Source organism: Sinohyriopsis cumingii, chromosome 12, assembly GCF_028554795.1.
Source record: "Sinohyriopsis cumingii isolate HCF-2022 chromosome 12, ASM2855479v2, whole genome shotgun sequence".
NCBI classification, from domain to species: Eukaryota; Metazoa; Mollusca; class Bivalvia; order Unionida; family Unionidae; genus Sinohyriopsis; species Sinohyriopsis cumingii.
In genome coordinates, this window is record NC_142972.1 from 727,501 (window position 1) to 748,172 (window position 20,672).

Consider the following 20,672-nt stretch of genomic DNA (forward strand, 5'->3'; position numbering starts at 1 on the left):
AGAAGGGGATGTCATTCCTGCTGAACATTGATGAAACATGCAAATGGGGGTGGGTGTAATGAGGTTGTGAATGGCTGAATACTTGATTTATAATTGCATTGGGAATAATTGTCATAAAAGATCTTTTTCTAACGAAGTTATTAACTTTTTAATTGGGGGTTGGGTTTGGGGTTATAAATTATTGTTATTTTCAAGATACCCAACCTTTGAAAGATTGTTAACATCACTCCAGAAGATTTCAACAACCACTACATATATGTGAAAAATGTCACTACTTTTTGTTGTTGATTCACAACAAAACAAGATTGTGAAAAATGTCACTACTTTTTGTTGTCAATTCACAACAAAACAAGATTCCTTTTAAAAACCAGTCATATACCTCATGAATCAACTGCCAACATTAAAACTCAATTTTTACAAAAGTTGTGCTAGTAGTAAAATATTTATGGAAATCTGTGAGTGCCAATTTTAAGTTATCTACAAATTCTGGAATTTGCTTCTCCCTAATGTCTGTGAAACAAAGCTTTAATTCACCAAGTAGTCATTTTGCTTGTTGGCCTTGCTATCTTTGATCAGTTTTGTGAATGTGTAGGCTAATTTAAGGTAATTTAATTATATTACTTACAGAACAATTTTTCTAAGTGTTTGACTGATCCATTGAAATAAAATGACGTGATTTTAAGGAAAAACATGTTACCAAGAGGTTATACTCACTGGGCTATACTGATGTTGTGATTTTAAGGAAAAACATGTTACCAAGAGGTTATACTCACTGGGCTATACTGATGTTGTGATTTTAAGGAAAAACATGTTCCTGCAAGATACCCATGATGCATGGAAAGCAAGCCATCATACATGTATTAATGAGTTTTGGGAATACAAGTCAGTCAGATATTTCATACAAATGCATCACCACAGACTGACATTGAAGAAAATTATGCTTACAGAAAGCTTTTTTTTTTTTGATGCATTGAATTACTAATGATCAAATATTTTACCATTTCACTCTTTAATACCTAACTTTACAATATTACTTACCACAGAGTCTAACCACATTAAGGTATTTTCCAGTGTTGAGGATTTTGTCTGCCACCTGCTGCAAAAAGACTGGGATTCTCTCCTGGCAGATTGTGTAATGCTGCTCCCAGTAGGTGAACAAGTTAAGGGAGATAATTCTTAATTACTTTTGTTTGACAACAGATACTGAAATGAGTGCAACCAGAATTATTATCCCTTTTGTACACTAAAAATATTTTGGCCCTGAAGGTGAGTGAGTTTCTAAGAAAAGCAAGGAATGCAATTCAAATAACAATCTTGTCTTATTCACAACATGCTACCTGTATCTTTGCTACATGACTGGCAACTAAACATCACAATCACTCCATATCCATGCTATATGACTGGCAACTAAACATCACAAACAGTCAACTCCATATCCATGCTATATGACTGGCAACTAAACATCACAATCACTCCATATCCATGCTATATGACTGGCAACTAAACATCACAGTCAACTCCATATCCATGCTATATGACTGGCAACTAAACATCACAGTCACTCCATATCTATGCTATATGACTGGCAACTAAACATCAGTCACTCCATATCCATGCTATATGACTGGCAACTAAACATCACAGTCAACTCCATATCCATGCTGTATGACTGGCAACTAAACATCACAGTCAACTCCATATCCATGCTATATGACTGGCAACTAAACATCACAGTCACTCCATACCATACTATGTTACTGGTAACTAAACACCAGTCACTCCATATCCATGCTATATGACTGGCAACTAAACATCACAGTCAACTCCATATCCATGCTATATGACTGGCAACTAAACATCAGTCAACTCCATATCCATGCTATATGACTGGCAACTAAATATCAGTCACTCCATATCCATGCTATATGACTGGCAACTAAACATCACAAAGTCAACTCCATATCCATGCTATATGACTGGCAACTAAACATCACAGTCACTCCATATCCATACTATGTTACTGGTAACTAAACACCAGTCACTCCATATCCATGCTATATGACTGGCAACTAAACATCACAGTCAACTCCATGTCCATGCTATATGACTGGCAACTAAACATCACAGTCAACTCCATATCCATGCTATATGACTGGCAACTAAACATCAGTCAACTCCATATCCATGCTATATGACTGGCAACTAAATATCAGTCACTCCATATCCATGCTATATGACTGGCAACTAAACATCACAAAGTCAACTCCATATCCATGCTATATGACTGGCAACTAAACATCACAATCACTCCATATCCATGCTATATGACTGGCAACTAAACATCACAAACAGTCAACTCCATATCCATGCTATATGACTGGCAACTAAACATCACAATCACTCCATATCCATGCTATATGACTGGCAACTAAACATCAGTCAACTCCATATCCATGCTATATGACTGGCAACTAAACATCACAAACAGTCAACTCCATATCCATGCTATATGACTGGCAACTAAACATCACAGTCAACTCCATATCCATGCTATATGACTGGCAACTAAACATCACAATCACTCCATATCCATGCTATATGACTGGCAACTAAACATCACAATCACTCCATATCCATGCTATATGACTGGCAACTAAACATCAGTCAACTCCATATCCATGCTATATGACTGGCAACTAAACATCACAAACAGTCAACTCCATATCCATGCTATATGACTGGCAACTAAACATCACAGTCACTCCATATCCATGCTATATGACTGGCAACTAAACAGCAGTCAACTCCATATCCATGCTATATGACTGGCAACAAAACATCACAGTCACTCCATATCCATGCTATATGACTGGCAACTAAACATCAATCACTCCATATCCATACTATATGACTGGTAACTAAACATCAATCACTCCATATCCATACTATATGACTGGTAACTAAACACCAGTCACTCCATATCCATGCTATATGACTGGCAACTAAACGTCAGTCAACTCTATATCCATGCTATGTGACTGGAAACTAAACATCAGTCAACTCCATATCCATGCTATGTGACTGGAAATTAACATCACAGTCAACTCCATATCCATGCTATATGACTGGCAACTAAACATCACAGTCAACTCCATATCTATGCTATATGACTGGCAACTAAACATCACAGTCAACTCCAGATTGTGACAAAGTTTCTTGATTTTCTAAGAAAGATGTTACATAACAGTTCATTTCCATCTTGAATCATTAGCAAAAGTCAACTCTTCAAAAATCAATGAAATAAACAAAACTACTACATGAAGATGCTGAAAATGCAAATATATGCTTTGTAGTTACTCAGTACCAGTATTTCTAAAACAAAAGTTGAACTTGTTTCAAAATTCTGTTCATGCAATGGTACGCAAGTGACTTTTGTCTGTGCAAGGAATGCAAATATCACGAATCAGTAACTAAATAGTTACATGATAAAAGTAAGCAATAACTGAAACTGATGTTTTGGTAGACCATATTTTCCATCAATTTATCTACACATTATCTTTAAGATGACAGACATACAGACAAAAAGAGAGATTTGCAATGCTCACTGACATGGGAAAATTTTAAAATTCAAATTAAGGCTTTACGTTGATACAGGGTTGCTCTTTGTCATTTTTGCCCTGCATTGCAACTTGATTTAAATGCCCATCTGCAGTGACAAGTCATGAGGAAATATATCACATGCGTCCTAACAAAGGTTTATGAAAATAAAAAATTAATACGGAAAAGGATATGCATCATTGTATTCTTCCTGGAGTTTCTCCTTCTGGATGGTTTCATTTTCTTCTACCAGAAACTGAATTCATATGAAAATGGGACAGTCAACACATAAGGATTTGAACAATGAAAACTTTTAAGCAAATCTGAAGAAAAATGTACAAAAATATTCAAATCGAGTCCTTGGTAAATAACATTACTTATTGATTCAGCTGTGTAAGATCAATTACATATATTAAGAATATATCTGTCTACACTTTCTTTGTACTTAAAATACTGAATGCTTAAAGTTTAATTAAGCATTTAATTTCTCATTTCAGGTAATAGATGTGTGAAAAGTTCCTAATTGAGATCTAAATAGAAAACAAAAACCCAAAGAATCTACCATTCACTGATTTCTAACAACCATAAATATATATGTATACTAAAGATGCCCTAGGTGATATTAATACAAAACCTCACAACTATATATGTCCGTATGCCAGAAATGCCCTCATTCATATAACACCTCATAAAGAAAAAATTGTCCATAGACCACAGATGCCCTCATTGTTATTAATATAAAACCTCATATCAACTATAAATGTCTGTATACCACATATGCCCTAGGTGTTATTAAAAAAAAAAAAAAAAAAAAAAAAAAATTAAACTCGTGTGATAGATGCCCAAGGTGTCATTAATATAAAACCTTAAATAAAATTTTGGAAGAATTTATAAAGTCATTTAAAAGTTTCTTAGTGGAAAATTAAATAATAAAAATGCTATGGTAAACAAGGACATAACTCCATAACATTCTGCTGGAAGAAGGTGAAGATCAAACTTGACATTTTGTTTTTATAAAGCCTCATACTAAATTTTATTTCAATCTATGAAGTTCTTCAAAAGTTCTGTGCAGAAACAAAACTGAAAGACCAAGATGTAAGAAAACAGGGGCCATACCAATCACATTTATGAAATATTGAAAAGCAGGTCTTCTTTAGGTAAAGCTTCATACCAAATATAGAAATATAGTTTCAATCCATGAAACTTTTCAAAAGGCTCTTGGGCAAAAACAAAATTGAAAGCCAAGTTTAAAGTTAAACAGGGGAAATAAATCCATTAAATTTTGCTGGAAAAGATGTCTCTTAATGAAAAGCCTCATGCCAAAGTTTGTTTGGGCCCTTTAAACCCTTCCAAAGTTTGTTTGGGCCCTTTAAACAATTCCAAAGTTTGTTTGGGCCCTTCAAACAATTCCAAAGTTTGTTTGGGCCCTTTAAACAATTCCAAAGTTTGTTTGGGCCCTTTAAACAATTCCAAAGTTTGTTTGGGCCCTTTAAACAATTCCAAAGTTCTTGAATCAAAACAAAATTTCTTATGGGTGTGACAAGACATGAGAAAATAGGGTAGATATTCATGGGTGACACTACATCCTCCTTCCTTCTATAGATATGTTTGAGGGAATATAAATGAGTCTGACAAAACAAGGTGGTTGGTAGTGTCCGGTATAGCATGAAAATAAAGCATACATTTCCAGTGACAGACTGACCTCTGAGTAAGGGTCATTGATGATTCCCTTGTAAATCCATTTCTCCAAAATCTCAAAATATGGCACACAGGCCTGGAAATGAATGAAAAAGGACATTAAAAACCCATCAGTGTAGCAATAATATCAAGCAAGCAGTTAAAAGGCTATTAAAAATGTATCCATATAAGATTTATGCAATGTAATGGTCCACAAGATCATAAATGCCTGAATTTACATTACAACAATATCAAGCAATAAAGTTCTGTATCTATCAGTAAGAAATATATTTCTCAGAACTAATATGTCCAACACTAAGACCAAATCAAATATCTTCTGCTCTGCATATTTAAAGAATTTAGAATCCTTTTTCTTCTAACAGAAAAATGAATTATGAAAATGCAACATAAATGAGGCAAATATCTTGATCCTTTGCAAATGTAACTATTGGATTTTAAAAGTTTTGTTAGGTGGTAACAATACAAAATTACGCAAAGAGTCCACAAAGTTTGGTAAGGCAAGAAAAAAACAAAAGTGTTTTGGCTAAAATTTATTTCTTCGATAATACTTACAAAATCAAAATACATTAGAACATCCACGTTTTAAATCCAGCCCTTGTCTTTTGACTTATTTTAGCAATATAGATGGTAAAAAATCATCTTCTTGCCACAATGCAAGTCAGACAAGAGTGGTCTACCCTTGGATAGGGAGACGGACAGATTCCATGGATGTAACAGTGGGAAGGGCTTTGAAGGAAGTGCTTGTATCAAAGAAACCTATCTTACTCCAAAATTGGTTCCTTGTTCAAATATACTACCATAATGTCAGAAGAACAAGAAAGAGTCACAGAAAGTTACATCCCCTGCCCATGACTGTAGACTCCTATTGTACATCAAGCAGCTTCAAGTCTCATGAGAGATCCAGGCTAAAGATCTATGAAAGGAGTTCTGAGTAATGAACCAAGCAAATACTCTAAAGAAACTCAAAGATACTAAATTTAGTAACAAATATCTGACATGTTTGAGTTAATCTGTTCATAAGATACTTGTAAGTGCAGTACACAATTCTTTATCATGGCCTTTGACCCTGAACCTGATTTCATGGATAGAAACTCACTTCGGCTTTTGATACTGATGGAATAGTCAATTATATGCTGAGTAATTTGAAATGGAGGAAAACATTTGGATTTTATAAGGAAATGAAGTTTTGTTGGATAGAACTAATCTAAATTATGCAAATATTTGCCTTCTATTATTACTTTGCTACATCTTTTTGTGTCACTAGTTAACAGTCCAAGGTGAAAATTCCCTCCTCCCTGCTCCAATTATTAGATATCTCAAAGAGTAAAAATACCTACATTTCTAGTCTGATGTATTAGTCACTTTTACCATTCCAAATATCATCTTTCTTAGACTTTGACCAAGACTAAAAGAACGTCAGAGCAGTGAGGAAGTAGGGATTTGGTAATAATAATAGGTCCCTCCGCTCAACCTTTTAATACCAAATATTATTTAATTACCAAATATTATTACTATCCTGATGGCCATCTGTAACTTACCATCTGTATGATCCCACTACAGAGTGGAGGATGGGGCAAGTTGTTCACCTACAGGGCTGACACAACTGGGCTTAATGTATAAATCCTCTTGATTATGACATTTCAAGTCCAAAACAGAATTTTAAAATTCTTTCTATGAAAATTCTGTATTTTATTGCCTTCATTCTGTGATAATTCTTACCATACATGGTTAATGCATTTTATGTTGTGGTTGTTGTGTTGTTTAACACCATTTCTCAAAGCAAGATAGGCTATACATGGCGGCCGGTATAGCTAGTGGAGGAAGAACCCAGGAAAACTTATGAGAGCAACCATCCCACAGGAAGCTACTGGCAGCTTTCTCACATACCCAAATTGGCCAAGCCCGAGACTTGAACCCACAAGGTCAGAGGTGAGATAGCAGTGATCGGTAAGAGCAAATGCTCTAGACCACTCAGCCACCCCAATGTATTTTATTGTACATCATGTGAATACTGTACACTGGAATACATCCTGTGTGAGATTAGGCATTGGTTCAACAGTCCACTGAGAATAAATATGTCATTTATTATTATTATTATTATTATTACTACTACCCTGAAATTAGCTTCACTGAAGAGGTAAGTTTGTAGGTGTTAATACCCCCTTTGTTCTACAACAGTAATCCAAACCAATTAACTCTTAATCCAGCCTTTCATTTTTCTCTCTCCATTTATAGCTCTCATAAATACGTATATGTATACAGGAACAATACACTCACTATCATTGCAAATATTTTCAAAGCATTAGTTCTGAGACTGTATTGTTTTTTTTTTATTGGCATCAATTAAGTTTAGTGCAGTGGCCCCTATGATTTGAAACCAAGAGATGTACTACAGTCAGTGCAAGCTAAAACCCAATGATGTACATGCAGTGAAACAATGATGTGAACATGGTCACTCAGTGCAAGGGCTGAATAGTAATAAGGCACTATTTCTGATGCTGTATTACTGGTACCACATTGGACGGAGTTTGGTATTTAAATTTTCATGGCAGAAAATGTTATTAGTGGTTACTTTTATAACAATAATGCAACAGAGCATCAAGTGTCAATATTAAAGGCTTCCATTAGTGTTCATATAAATAAAATATCATTGAAATGCTAAATGTTTGTCATTTTTTGTATGGGCACAATATCAAGGTAATGCTAATTGTTTGTCATTGTCCAAAGAAATAAAATGTATTTCAGGAAGAGTTAAGAAGAAACAGGTGAAATGAAAATATATTTATTGATTTCTCATACATTTTTATATCTACCTAATTTATAACAATTGCATCTTTTCACCAATAGTGGAAGTCCCTTAGCAACTGCAAAGTCATTTTTTTTTCCTTTTTAAAATTAAGCTGTGATTGAGAAAATATGCCAATCGGCAAGTTGATATAAAAAAAAGTTTTGGCATGTCCCACAGCTAACAATATATTGAAAATTTCTAAGACTTCGTATCCTAACCCTTACAGACCAAGAAAATCTTTTTGTTGAAAATATTTAAAACCATCCCAACTTTTATAGTATCGATATGGGCATTTGTGTGTTACAGACAATATAATGCAATAACTAATGAATAGCTGAGATTAGCCGACAAACCAACCAATATACAAAAACTGGTTTGGGGGCTGATTTATTTGACTAGTTTATCTGCAGAATAGCTGCTGGGAATTTTCTTTGGGAGGTGAGGTCCTCCACACCTACCTTCAGAAGAGGAGGAATTAAGGGGGATGATGCCAAATGTAGCTGATGGGTGTCATTATTATAAGGTATCTGCATACCTAAGTTAAAACAAGCATTTGATGACTTTACATCACTTCCTTGACAACAAATAAATAAGGTATTTGCATACCTAAGTTAAAACAAGCATTTGATGACTTTACATCACTTCCTTGACAATAAATAAATAAGGTATTTGCATACCTAAGTTAAAACAAGCATTTGATGACTTTACATCACTTCCTTGACAATAAATAAATAAGGTATTTGCATACCTAAGTTAAAACAAGCATTTGATGACTTTACATCACTTCCTTGACAATAAATAAATAAGGTATTTGCATACCTAAGTTAAAACAAGCATTTGATGACTTTACATCACTTCCTTGACAACAAATAAATAAGATTTTTGCATACCTAAGTTAAAACAAACATTTGATGACTTTACATGACTTCCTTGACAATAAATAAATAAGGTATTTGCATACCTAAGTTAAAACAAGCATTTGATGACTTTACATCACTTCCTTGACAACAAATAAATAAGATATTTGCATACCTAAGTTAAAACAAGCATTTGATGAATTTACATGACTTCCTTGACAACAAATAAATAAGGTATTTGCATACCTAAGTTAAAACAAGCATTTGATGACTTTACATGACTTCCTTGACAATAAATAAATAAGGTATTTGCATACCTAAGTTAAAACAAGCATTTGATGACTTTACATGACTTCCTTGACAATAAATAAATAAGGTATTTGCATACCTAAGTTAAAACAAGCATTTGATGACTTTACATGACTTCCTTGACAATAAATAAATAAGGTATTTGCATACCTAAGTTAAAACAAGCATTTGATGACTTTACATGACTTCCTTGACAACAAATAAATAAGGTATTTGCATACCTAAGTTAAAACAAGCATTTGATGACTTTACATCACTTCCTTGACAATAAATAAATAAGGTATTTGCATACCTAAGTTAAAACAAGCATTTGATGACTTTAAATCACTTCCTTGACAATAAATAAATAAGGTATTTGCATACCTAAGTTAAAACAAGCATTTGATGACTTTACATGACTTCCTTGACAACAAATAAATAAGGTATCTGTATACCTAAGTTAAAACAAGCATTTGATGACTTTACATCACTTCCTTGACAACAAATAAATAAGGTATTTGCATACCTAAGTTAAAACAAGCATTTGATGATTTTACATGACTTCCTTGACAATAAATAAATAAGGTATTTGCATACCTAAGTTAAAACAAGCATTTGATGATTTTACATGACTTCCTTGACAACAAATAAATAAGGTATTTGCATACCCAAGTTAAAACAAGCATTTGATGACTTTACATGACTTCCCTGACAATAAATATATAAGGTATTTGCATACCTAAGTTAAATTGATGACTACATGACTTCCTTGACAACAAATATACAAGGTATCTGCATACCTAAGTTAAAACAAGCATTTGACGACTACATGACTTCCTTGACAACAAATATTCAAGGTATCTGCATATCTAAGTTAAAACAAGCATCTGATGACTTTACATGACTTCCTTGACAATAAATATATAAGGTATTTGCATACTTAAGTTAAATTGATGACTACATGACTTCCTTGACAAAAATATACAAGGTATCTGCATACCTAAGTTAAAACAAGCATTTGATGACTACATGACTTCCTTGACAACAAATATTCAAGGTATCTGCATATCTAAGTTAAAACAAGCATTTGATGACTTTACATCACTTCCTTGACAACAAATATGTAAGGTATCTGTATACCTAACTTAGTTTGCTAAGCTGGTAAATATTCTTATCTTCCACTTCTTTAAAGTCTCAGAAAATGGGAAATCGTGTTTAAACAGTAGCATAGCCTTGCTTTTCAGAAAATCAACAAGGTCTCGTCAAAGTCTGTGTGCAAGTTTTCTAAATGTACAAAAAATACACAAGATTTTTCAAATGAATTTCTATTGTCCATATATATGACCAGAATAAAGATCACTGATTGGTGAAATGGTTTTTGATTCTTAATCAACTGTCGGTCTATAAATGTCTGGTCTTCAATGATTAGCTGTTCAAATGTCAATCAATAAACCTGATCAGTCGCTCCATGGTGGAGATGTCATCAGAGTGCCAGCTAAGGCATGGTGGTGATTTGTTAGTATTTTACTGTGGAGCGAAAGTGGAGGGATTAATTACCCCACCACTTTGGATGGGGTTCCAATAATACACATGAGCTGTACTGTACATGCACATATAAATAAAAATGCTGGGACAAAATAAGATCAGATTTGTCTTTGTTGACAAGGAATCCAGAGAGACAAGGGATTTTGTCACCTTGATATAAAAGATTGCTGAGCTTGTGTTTTTGAGAAATGTTGCACAGATAATTCAAAGTCAAAGGCATGGAGCTAGTTCTTAAGTGTGAAACAAGTCAGCCATTTTAGTGAAGACCTAGGGATTGAGATTCCAATGAAAAGGCAGAACCATTTACTTGTACATGGTGTCCCTGAGTAAACCTCAGGAATTTACAAAAAGAACTGAAATCAGAATATAACAGAACCCATCTCAAGAGGTCTATGCTGGTCACCAAATCTAACACCTGAATCATGTCAAGAACCAATCTCTGTGTCTCCATGTTGAACTTGGAGCCTGAATGTGTTAGCTGAAAGAGTTTAGGTTGAAGTGGTAGGAGTCTACCACTGACCCTGGTAACTGAGAAAAGTCTGGAGTAAAATCCCAGTGAGTTTGTCTTGTGAACAATCTCTACCACCATACACATAAGTAGTAAATGACAAGTGACCAGATTTGAATTAATCCCCCTATCCAAGGGGAAACACTCTCATCTGACTTAGGTAATGGCATAGTACATCATGTTTTAGCACTTTTATTGCTAAAACAAGTCAAAAGATAAAAGACGTACTGGATTTGTGCATTCATTACAATTGGGTAATGTAACAAGATAAGATACAGAAGGGCTGGATTTGTGAGGTAGTGTTTTCATTATGATTGAGTAATGTAGCTGATGAAGAAAACAGTTGATTCATAGTGTGTGTGTGTGTGTGTGTGTGTGTGTGTAGTGTGTGTGTAGTGTGATACCTACTGACTGTGTGAGATACAGGCACAACTCTTGTCCTTTAGCATCACTAAAAATAAAAAAAGAAATGTACTCAAATGCTGTGCATCCATGAAATCTAAACATAATTTGACTTTCAATTCTGGATGTTGTACTTTTTTTAATTTCTAAAGCTTCAAGATGCCAAAAATCTGACTACAGAGCATTTTTGGAAGTTGTAAACAAAGCAGTCTCTTTGATAGAGTTGTTCTAAATTAAGACACAATTTTGTTTCATTTTATCACAATGCAATCTCTGTCAAAGAGGTGCTCTAAATTCAGACACAATTTTGTATCATTTTATCACAATGCAATCTCTGTCAAAGAGGTGCTCTAAATTCAGACACAATTTTGTTTTAAGTGATCACAAAATTCATCACCTGACATTGTGATCTGAAGTATTAACAATGAAAAAATTCCATCCTCGTTAGTATGCCAAAGACGGATATATTATTTTTGCCTAACTTACATCATATCTGAAAACAAGAACATTTCATAAGAATTGCAAATCAAGCAAGAGACCAGAGTGAGCTGATATTACTCACCTGGCTAAATAATACAACAGCAGCATCATTTTACTAAGAAGGCTAATGAACAAACACCATAATATGCAATCTCCCCAACCATTATGTCATGTTTACCCCATTTTACCTGCCTGATGATATAAGCTTATTTAGCAGGTTTCAGCATACCTGGATCAAAACTTGTCTTCAGAGTAATAAAAAGTCCAGCAAATCAGCCTCCAAGATTATCTCATAATCCAAGATTATCTCATAATCCAAAACTATTTCATAATGAGCTTTGAGATCTCTAATAATCAAACTCATCAAACCACTTATAATATCTGTTTTATTTCAATATACTTGAAGGTGGATTTTAAAAACTGCGTGTTAGGGTACTCTGATTACTTAAAGAGCTCTTATGAAAATAATACTAAATTTTAAACTGAATCTATGGGTGTCTACTCCTAAATGAAATGTACTTTTCTGGGTCCAAAGTTGGTTTTATTGGAATAGAACTGACATAAAACTATTAAAAAGAATCTGATCAAAGTTGCTGGAGTACTGACAAGCTCATCCAATCAGATGCAAGATCATCTCAATTAATATGCACAGATCTCCCTCATAATCATATTTCTCTCAGATCTTGATGATGTAAGCCCCTTTTCCAAGTCAAATCAAAATCCTATCACAAATGAATAGTTCTTACTCATTATAAAAGCTTTCCTATATCCTGATCTTAAAAGCCCACAATCCAAGTTTGATCAAAATCAGACTAAAATTACGACTTTATGAGTGGTAACAAGCTCAGCCAGTCAGATGCAAGATTACCTCTTTAACATGCGTGGTTCTTACTTATTATGTAAAATCGTTAGATATCTAGACAATGTCAATATTCCAAATTTAATGAAAATCTAATCAGAAATACAGCCGAGCAGTAATAAGCGTAATACAAAAGGTGCAAGACCATCTCATTACCAAATGAAGATGTCACTCACTATTAAGAATGATCTTAAAATAAATAAGCATAAATTCTAAGTCTGATCAAAACTGGACCAGAAATATGGCCTCCAGAGTGGTAACAAGTTTGAAAAGCAAACACAAGATCAACTCATTAACATGTATGGTGGATCTTACTTATAATTAATCTTGATAGAGCTCTCAATAACATCAGTTTATTTTTTAAAGTTTAATCAAAATCTGATCAAGCAAATATGGCCTCTAGAGTGGTATGAAGCTTAGCAAATCAGATGTGATAATCTCATTAGTAAGCACAACCCCACTCATTAATGAACTTAATAAACTTACATTTCATGTTGGATCAAAATTGGATCAGAAATATGGCCTCCATAGTGGAAACAAGCTCAGCCATACAAATGATCACTTCATTAACATGTATGGTTTTTGTTCATTAAATAAATGGTCCAAGATCTTCAGGAGGTTAGCTTCTATTCCAATCTCTGATCAGAAATAAGGCCTCCAGAGTAATATCAGAGATATGGCCTGCAGACAGGTATCAGAAATAAGGCCTCCAAAGTAATATCAGAGATATGGCCTTCAGAGTATCAGAAATATGGCCTGCAGACAGGTATCAGAAATAAGGCCTCCAGAGTGATATTAGAAATATGGCCTCAAGAGTGGTAACAAGCAACATTTGGACAGAAGGACAAGGCACAATGGACACAGGGCAATATTATAATGCCAGGTGAGCTAAAAAGTTGTCTTAATTTTATTCCTAGTTTTCACCATACTGGTTTTTGTTCTCACAAAATTAACTTATAAACCTGCTCTCAAATCTCATTAATGGATCTACAAAAAGGCAAATATTTCTGCTTAATGAAGCTAAATTTTGAAATCACTATATTAAATAGTGAAACTCTGTTAATCCAGACACATTTGATGTCAGGATTTCATACATTTAAGCAGGGGAATCCGGATAATTACTTTCAGAAATAACAGAAATCTTTTTAAAGAAGTAATGGAGGGTCTTTTCTAGAATTAAATAATTTGGGTGAAATTCATAGATGAAATGAGAAAAGAAACACAAGGTCTGTGTATATGATGCATGATTTGTCCACAGTTTATTTTTTTGCATGATTATTGAAAAATCAGCATAAATTCCACAATCAGGCATTCTAGAATAGACCATGGATATGAAGACATCCTGAAAAAGGAACCAGTCTCCTTATTCTCAATACAAGAAAACCAATCTGAAGCTCAAGAACCAAAATCTAGGCATAAAGCCTGAACTATATTTTCGTCAATAAAATTTATCATGTTGACAGATGAGATGAAATTATGACAATCATCACAGTTCTGATTTCAAGTTTATTCCAAGTTAGATGATGAAATTTTCTGCTCTGAACTTGAGCTTCAGTTTTGTACTCAGAATGGTCTGTGAATATGGAACTTGGACAAATGAGGTTTTACTGTAACAACCATCATGGAAGCTGGATGAATGAGGCTGCATTGTAACAACTTTCACTGAACCTGGATGAATGAGGCTTCAATATAACTATCATCATGGAGCCTGGATGAATGAGGCTTCATTGTAACAACTTTCACTGAATCTGGATAAATGAGGCTTCACTGTAATAACCATCATTTTGCAAACATGTTAACTAATTCTAGTACATCATGCACAGTGATTAGAAACTTACCCAATCAAACTAGAAGTTTTATCATGTAAGAGACTGAGAACTGTTCCTCCTATACACTCTCCCTTAAATAAAAAAAAACCTGAATTAACTGAGGAATCTTAAAATTATATGTGACTGCTGAAATAATTCAATGTTTACTTTTCTTTTATTACTCATATTATTACTAACAAACAAAATAAATGAGACTGATCTGGTGGCCTAGAGGTTGGAGCATCCGCCTGGGATGAGGAGGTTGTGGGTTCGTACCCCAGCCGATCATAACAAAGACTTGTAAAAATAGTACTAACAGCTGCTACATGTCTGCGTCATGATGCCCCAGTGCTAGAAAACACTATTAGCTGCCACACTGCAGAACTCGTAGCGATATGACTGAAAAAATGTTAAAGATACATTAAAAATCCAAATCACACACACAATAACAAAATGAATAACGACAAATATAACAAGATCACTTATGAACATATGTGCCATGTAATATCAAATTTATGTGAAATAATTTTAAAGGAACATATAAAATAACATTGGGCTATACTTACTTTATTTAATGTGACAGACATGTATATTAACATAGGGCTATACAATGACAGGTAAAATAACATAGGGCTATACAATGACAGACATGTAAAATAACATAGGGCTATACAATGACAGATATGTAAAATAACATAGAGCTATACAATGACAGACACGTAAAATAACACAGGGCTATACAATGACAGGTAAAAAACAAAGGGTTATACAACGACAGACATGTAAAATAACATAGGGCTATACAATGACAGGTAAAAAACCAAAGGGCTATACAATGACAGGTAAAAAACCAAAGGGCTATACAACAACAGACATGTAAAATAACATAGGGCTATACAATGACAGGTAAAAAAACAAAGGGTTATACAACGACATGTAAAATAACATAGGGCTATACAATGACAGGAAAAAAACAAAGCGCTATACAATGACAAACTTGTAAAATAACGTAGGGCTATACAATGACAAACTTGTTAAATAAGATAGGACTTTACTTACTCTATTGATGGAATTTGCAACAAGTGCTAAAATTTCCATTGTCCTCATGGTGGGCTGGATGTAAAACCACAGTTTCTGAAGGGTCAGACTCCCCTGCAAATTATATCATTCTTGTCACCAAAGCTTCACATGCAACTGTACATCTCATGTCTCCTTACCAATATCGATATCACAAAGAAAATAAATAAGATAATTACTGGTTTTGGATATTTAGATCCCAATGCCCTTCCCTTCCACGGCTCACAATTTTAACTCTGTTGTAAACATCTACATGAACTTTACATTCAAATCTCAAGACTGAAACATTTATTTCTAATGGTGTAGTACAAATGTGAAGTAACATTACAGTGTGATTTCCTCCCCAAGCTCACATTTACAGCTCCTTCAAAAAAACACCTACATGATCCTTACTTTTGCGTATCAAGATTAACAAGGCTTGATCTCTACAAGTGTAAAGCAAATGCGAGGGAACAAATATAGAGCAATCACATGTATGAAGAATACGATCTTTGTTTCTGTAATGTTTTTATAGAAATACGTACAATTCTCATTTGGTGCTCAAGCTGTGCTACCAGTACCATGTAATCCTGAAAAGAAATGAATCAATCACTGAATAACATAAAGTCTGGATGTTTGTGAATCAATCACTGAATAACATAAAGTCTGGATGTTTGTGAATCAATCACTGAATAACATAAAGTCTGGATGTTTGTGAATCAATCACTGAATAACATAAAGTCTGGATGTTTGTGAATCAATCACTGAATAACATAAAGTCTGGCTATTTGTGAATCAATCAAAGAATAACATAAAGTCTGGCTGTTTGTGAATCAATCACTGAATAACATAAAGTCTGGCTGTTTGCGAATCAATCACTGAATAACATAAAGTCTGGCTGTTTGTGAATCAATCACTGAATAACATAAAGTCTGGCTGTTTGTGAATCAATCACTGAATAACATAAAGTCTGGCTGTTTGTGAATCAATCACTGAATAACATAAAGTCTGGCTGTTTGTGAATCAATCACTGAATAACATAAAGTCTGGCTGTTTGTGAATCAATCACTGAATAACAAAGTCTGGCTGCTTGTGAATCAATCACTGAATAACATAAAGTCTGGCTGTTTGTGAATCAATCACTGAATAACATAAAGTCTGGCTGTTTGTGAATCAATCACTGAATAACATAAAGTCTGGATGTTTGTGAATCAATCACTGAATAACATAAAGTCTGGATGTTTGTGAATCAATCACTGAATAACATAAAGTCTGGCTGTTTGTGAATCAATCACTGAATAACATAAAATCTGGCTGTTTGTGAATCAATCACTGAATAACATAAAGTCTGGATGTTTGTGAATCAATCACTGAATAACATAAAGTCTAGCTGTTTGTCAATCAATCACTGAATAACATAAAGTCTGGCTGTTTGTGAATCAATCACTGAATAACAAAGTCTGGATGTTTGTGAATCAATCACTGAATAACATAAAGTCTGGCTGTTTGTGAATCAACCACTGAATAACATAAAGTCTGGCTGTTTGTGAATCAATCACTGAATAACATAAAGTCTGGATGTTTGTGAATCAATCACTGAATAACATAAAGTCTGGCTGTTTGTGAATCAATCACTGAATAACATAAAGTCTGGCTGTTTGTGAATCAATCACTGAATAACATAAAGTCTGGCTGTTTGTGAATCAATCACTGAATAACATAAAGTCTGGATGTTTGTGAATCAATCACTGAATAACATAAAGTCTAGCTGTTTGTGAATCAATCACTGAATAACATAAAATCTGGCTGTTTGTGAATCAATCACTGAATAACATAAAGTCTAGCTGTTTGTGAATCAATCACTGAATAACATAAAGTCTAGCTGTTTGTGAATCAATCACTGAATAACATAAAGTCTAGCTGTTTGTGAATCAGTCACTGAATAACATAAAGTCTAGCTGTTTGTGAATCAATCACTGAATAACATAAAGTCTAGCTGTTTGTGAATCAATCACTGAATAACATAAAGTCTAGATGTTTGTGAATCAATCACTGAATAACATAAAGTCTGGATGTTTGTGAAATATTTATTCCAAAATTTAGAATATGATAAATTCTGCCAACCAATCAATACCAGTTTTAATCACTTTCAATCACTCCATATTCACATGTGTAATTTGCATTTTCATGTAATTGATACACCATTTTCTTTCCGATCTGTTTACACCCACAACTGTCTATTAGTAGTTTGGCAAATTCCTATCTATAGTTTACCTGCCTAAAACTGTCAGTTGGTCTAACATTAACACTGCTGACAAACCTGACAAAGTATGGATGCGACTGTTTCTACCACAGCAGATCCTCAATCGGCTAAACCATCGTCCCTTCTCTACCTACCACAGATTGTATGTACTGGCTGATGTTTCAATTTTTAAGCTGTATAATAGGCTACATACAATGGACTTCAACCAAATGATATTATGGTCCACAACTGCAACACTGTACAGCAACAAGACGGATAATTTCTACATTTTGGGGCAAACAAACTGCGCGATTCCTTACTTTTTGTGTCATGATACCCACAAAGACTGTCACAAAGGTTGACAGATTTTGTGTGAAATTTTCACAATCATAACTACTTGATTTAACCCTGTTTGGTATGTAAGAATTGATTATATTGGTACTTTGACTCTATCCTTTTATTTTTGAGTCCAATATGCCAACTGTTAGAACATGATACCCCTACTGTAAAGATCATTTTTCATGTTTCCTACCTTGGTCAGTATCCTCATGGATGAACTGAGGGCATGGTTCACAAGCCCATATTCAAAAGCTGATTTCTCTGAAATTGATGAAGGGCATAAATGATGAGGCCTTGCCAAAGTACAAAGTGAACATGTTACCACTATCATATCTGAAACTGATGAAGGTCATAAATGATGAGGCCTTGCCAAAGTACAAAGTGAACATGTTACCACACCATATCTGAAATTGATGAAGGGCATAAATGATGAGGCCTTCCCAAAGCTACAAAGTGAACATGATACCACTACCACATCATAATTTAGAGATGCAAGTAATATCAACTCATTTCATACCTATGGATAAAATGTCAACAGCCAATCTATATATATCTGTAGATCAATATAATTTTTCTTTTAAATTTCATACTTATGATACAAGAGGGATATAGTACTGAATTATCTCAAGGCAGTAACAATGATACAAGAGGGATATAGTACTGAATTATCTCAAGGCAGTAACAATGATACAAGAGGGATATAGTACTAAATTATCTCAAGGCAGTAACAATGAAAGAAGTTCATAATTACTTGGGTAATAAAATTAGTTATAGGGTACCCATTTAGTTCATGTAAAAAAAAAAGTAAATTTAAAAAAAAAATGTTTCCAAGTTCAAATAAAAGATTATTATCTTGCGATGTCAGGAAAAGTGAGACACAAAACAAAATAAAGAGTACAGTTCGAGGCTTGTGTCATGTGACACTGATCAATCATAGACCTCCGTGTACTGATCTTATATTGTCAACGTGTGCAACCATTTGGCTATGTACGTAGAACAGTTTCTTTATTTTCTATTTAAAGTAATTGTATATGAGACATTTTGAAGAAAACAGATGGGCTTCTTGAATTTTAAACCAAGCGTCACAAATTCATTATAGTTTGATACACACTTATGAAGTGGACCAGTCTATATTGAAAAAACATGGCGCCAAATATTATCAAGTGAAACTGGCTTTATCGGTGTGACTCGTGGATGTTATGACTGAAAAATTAGAGGAGAGGGATTTTGTTAAACTGAAGAACGTGTTGCATCAGGAAAATGACAAATCAACAGCACTTGAAAAATTTTAAAAGAGAAATTCTACTGTAATACAGCGTTAAGAATTTGTGGACTTGACTTTATGACCTTTGAGCAAAAGTTAAACGTGTGATATAGTCTAATTAAAGTGAATGTTGTGTATAATTTATCATTTTGTTTTGTGTCTGTATTCGTGTACTAATCCACATGGATTTAGCAGATTTGTGATAAGAATTTTAACTAACTGTAGATCTAAGAAAAAGTTCCAGAAATAAATGTACGTTTTTCATCCAGTTTTCTGTAATTATGGCAGGTAATATATAGATCACTCGTTTTATGCTCAGATTATGCTTTTCTTGCCACTCATATTAGTAATAATTACGCTTATACCTCTCAGAGGGTTGGCAAGTTTGAACTTACAATATAGCATCTCAGGTTCACATTTAATATAATTTCCCTTGAACGTGTACCCGGGTAACCGATCACTACCACTGATGGGTACCTGGTTGACTTTTTCTAAAATTTATAGATAAAAGAGGTATACAGTATTGAATTATATCAAAGAAGTAACATTTATACACAAAATCAAATAATGACCAATAAACGTTTCCTAATACTTACCTTCAATAAATCTGACAACTGTTGAGTAATTTGAACAAAGGGGAAGAATCCTCTTTACCAGCTCCTGCAATGAGGTATCTGGAAGAAAATCAAAAGTGATCATGGAACATACAATACACTACTATACTCTATAAACAAGGAACATACAATCTAATCATATACTGTATACATCAAGGAACATAGTCTAATCATATACTGTATACATCATGGTACATATTATCTAATCATATACTGTATACATCATGGAACACAGTATACTACTATACTGTATAAATCATAGAACACACAGTATACTACTACACTTTACAGAACAAGGAACACACAGTATATTACTATACTTTATAG

The 20,672-nt window shown here is 33.9% G+C and overlaps 1 protein-coding gene across 2 annotated transcripts in view; it reads right to left on the bottom strand.

Annotated features, from left to right (window-relative positions):
* Window positions 1-20,672, bottom strand: part of LOC149785900 (gamma-tubulin complex component 2-like) — a 109,858-nt gene that overhangs the window by 49,559 nt on the left and 39,627 nt on the right. For both annotated transcript variants that reach the window (XM_089976110.1, XM_089976109.1), the window contains exons 11-19: window positions 20,328-20,405; window positions 18,661-18,728; window positions 16,432-16,476; window positions 15,890-15,982; window positions 14,861-14,922; window positions 11,690-11,732; window positions 5,300-5,371; window positions 3,792-3,853; window positions 1,039-1,151 (exon numbers count right to left, since the gene is read on the bottom strand). In XM_089976110.1, coding sequence (XP_089832236.1) covers window positions 1,039-1,151; window positions 3,792-3,853; window positions 5,300-5,371; window positions 11,690-11,732; window positions 14,861-14,922; window positions 15,890-15,982; window positions 16,432-16,476; window positions 18,661-18,728; window positions 20,328-20,405 — 636 coding nt within the window. The remainder of the gene's footprint in view (window positions 1-1,038; window positions 1,152-3,791; window positions 3,854-5,299; window positions 5,372-11,689; window positions 11,733-14,860; window positions 14,923-15,889; window positions 15,983-16,431; window positions 16,477-18,660; window positions 18,729-20,327; window positions 20,406-20,672) is intronic.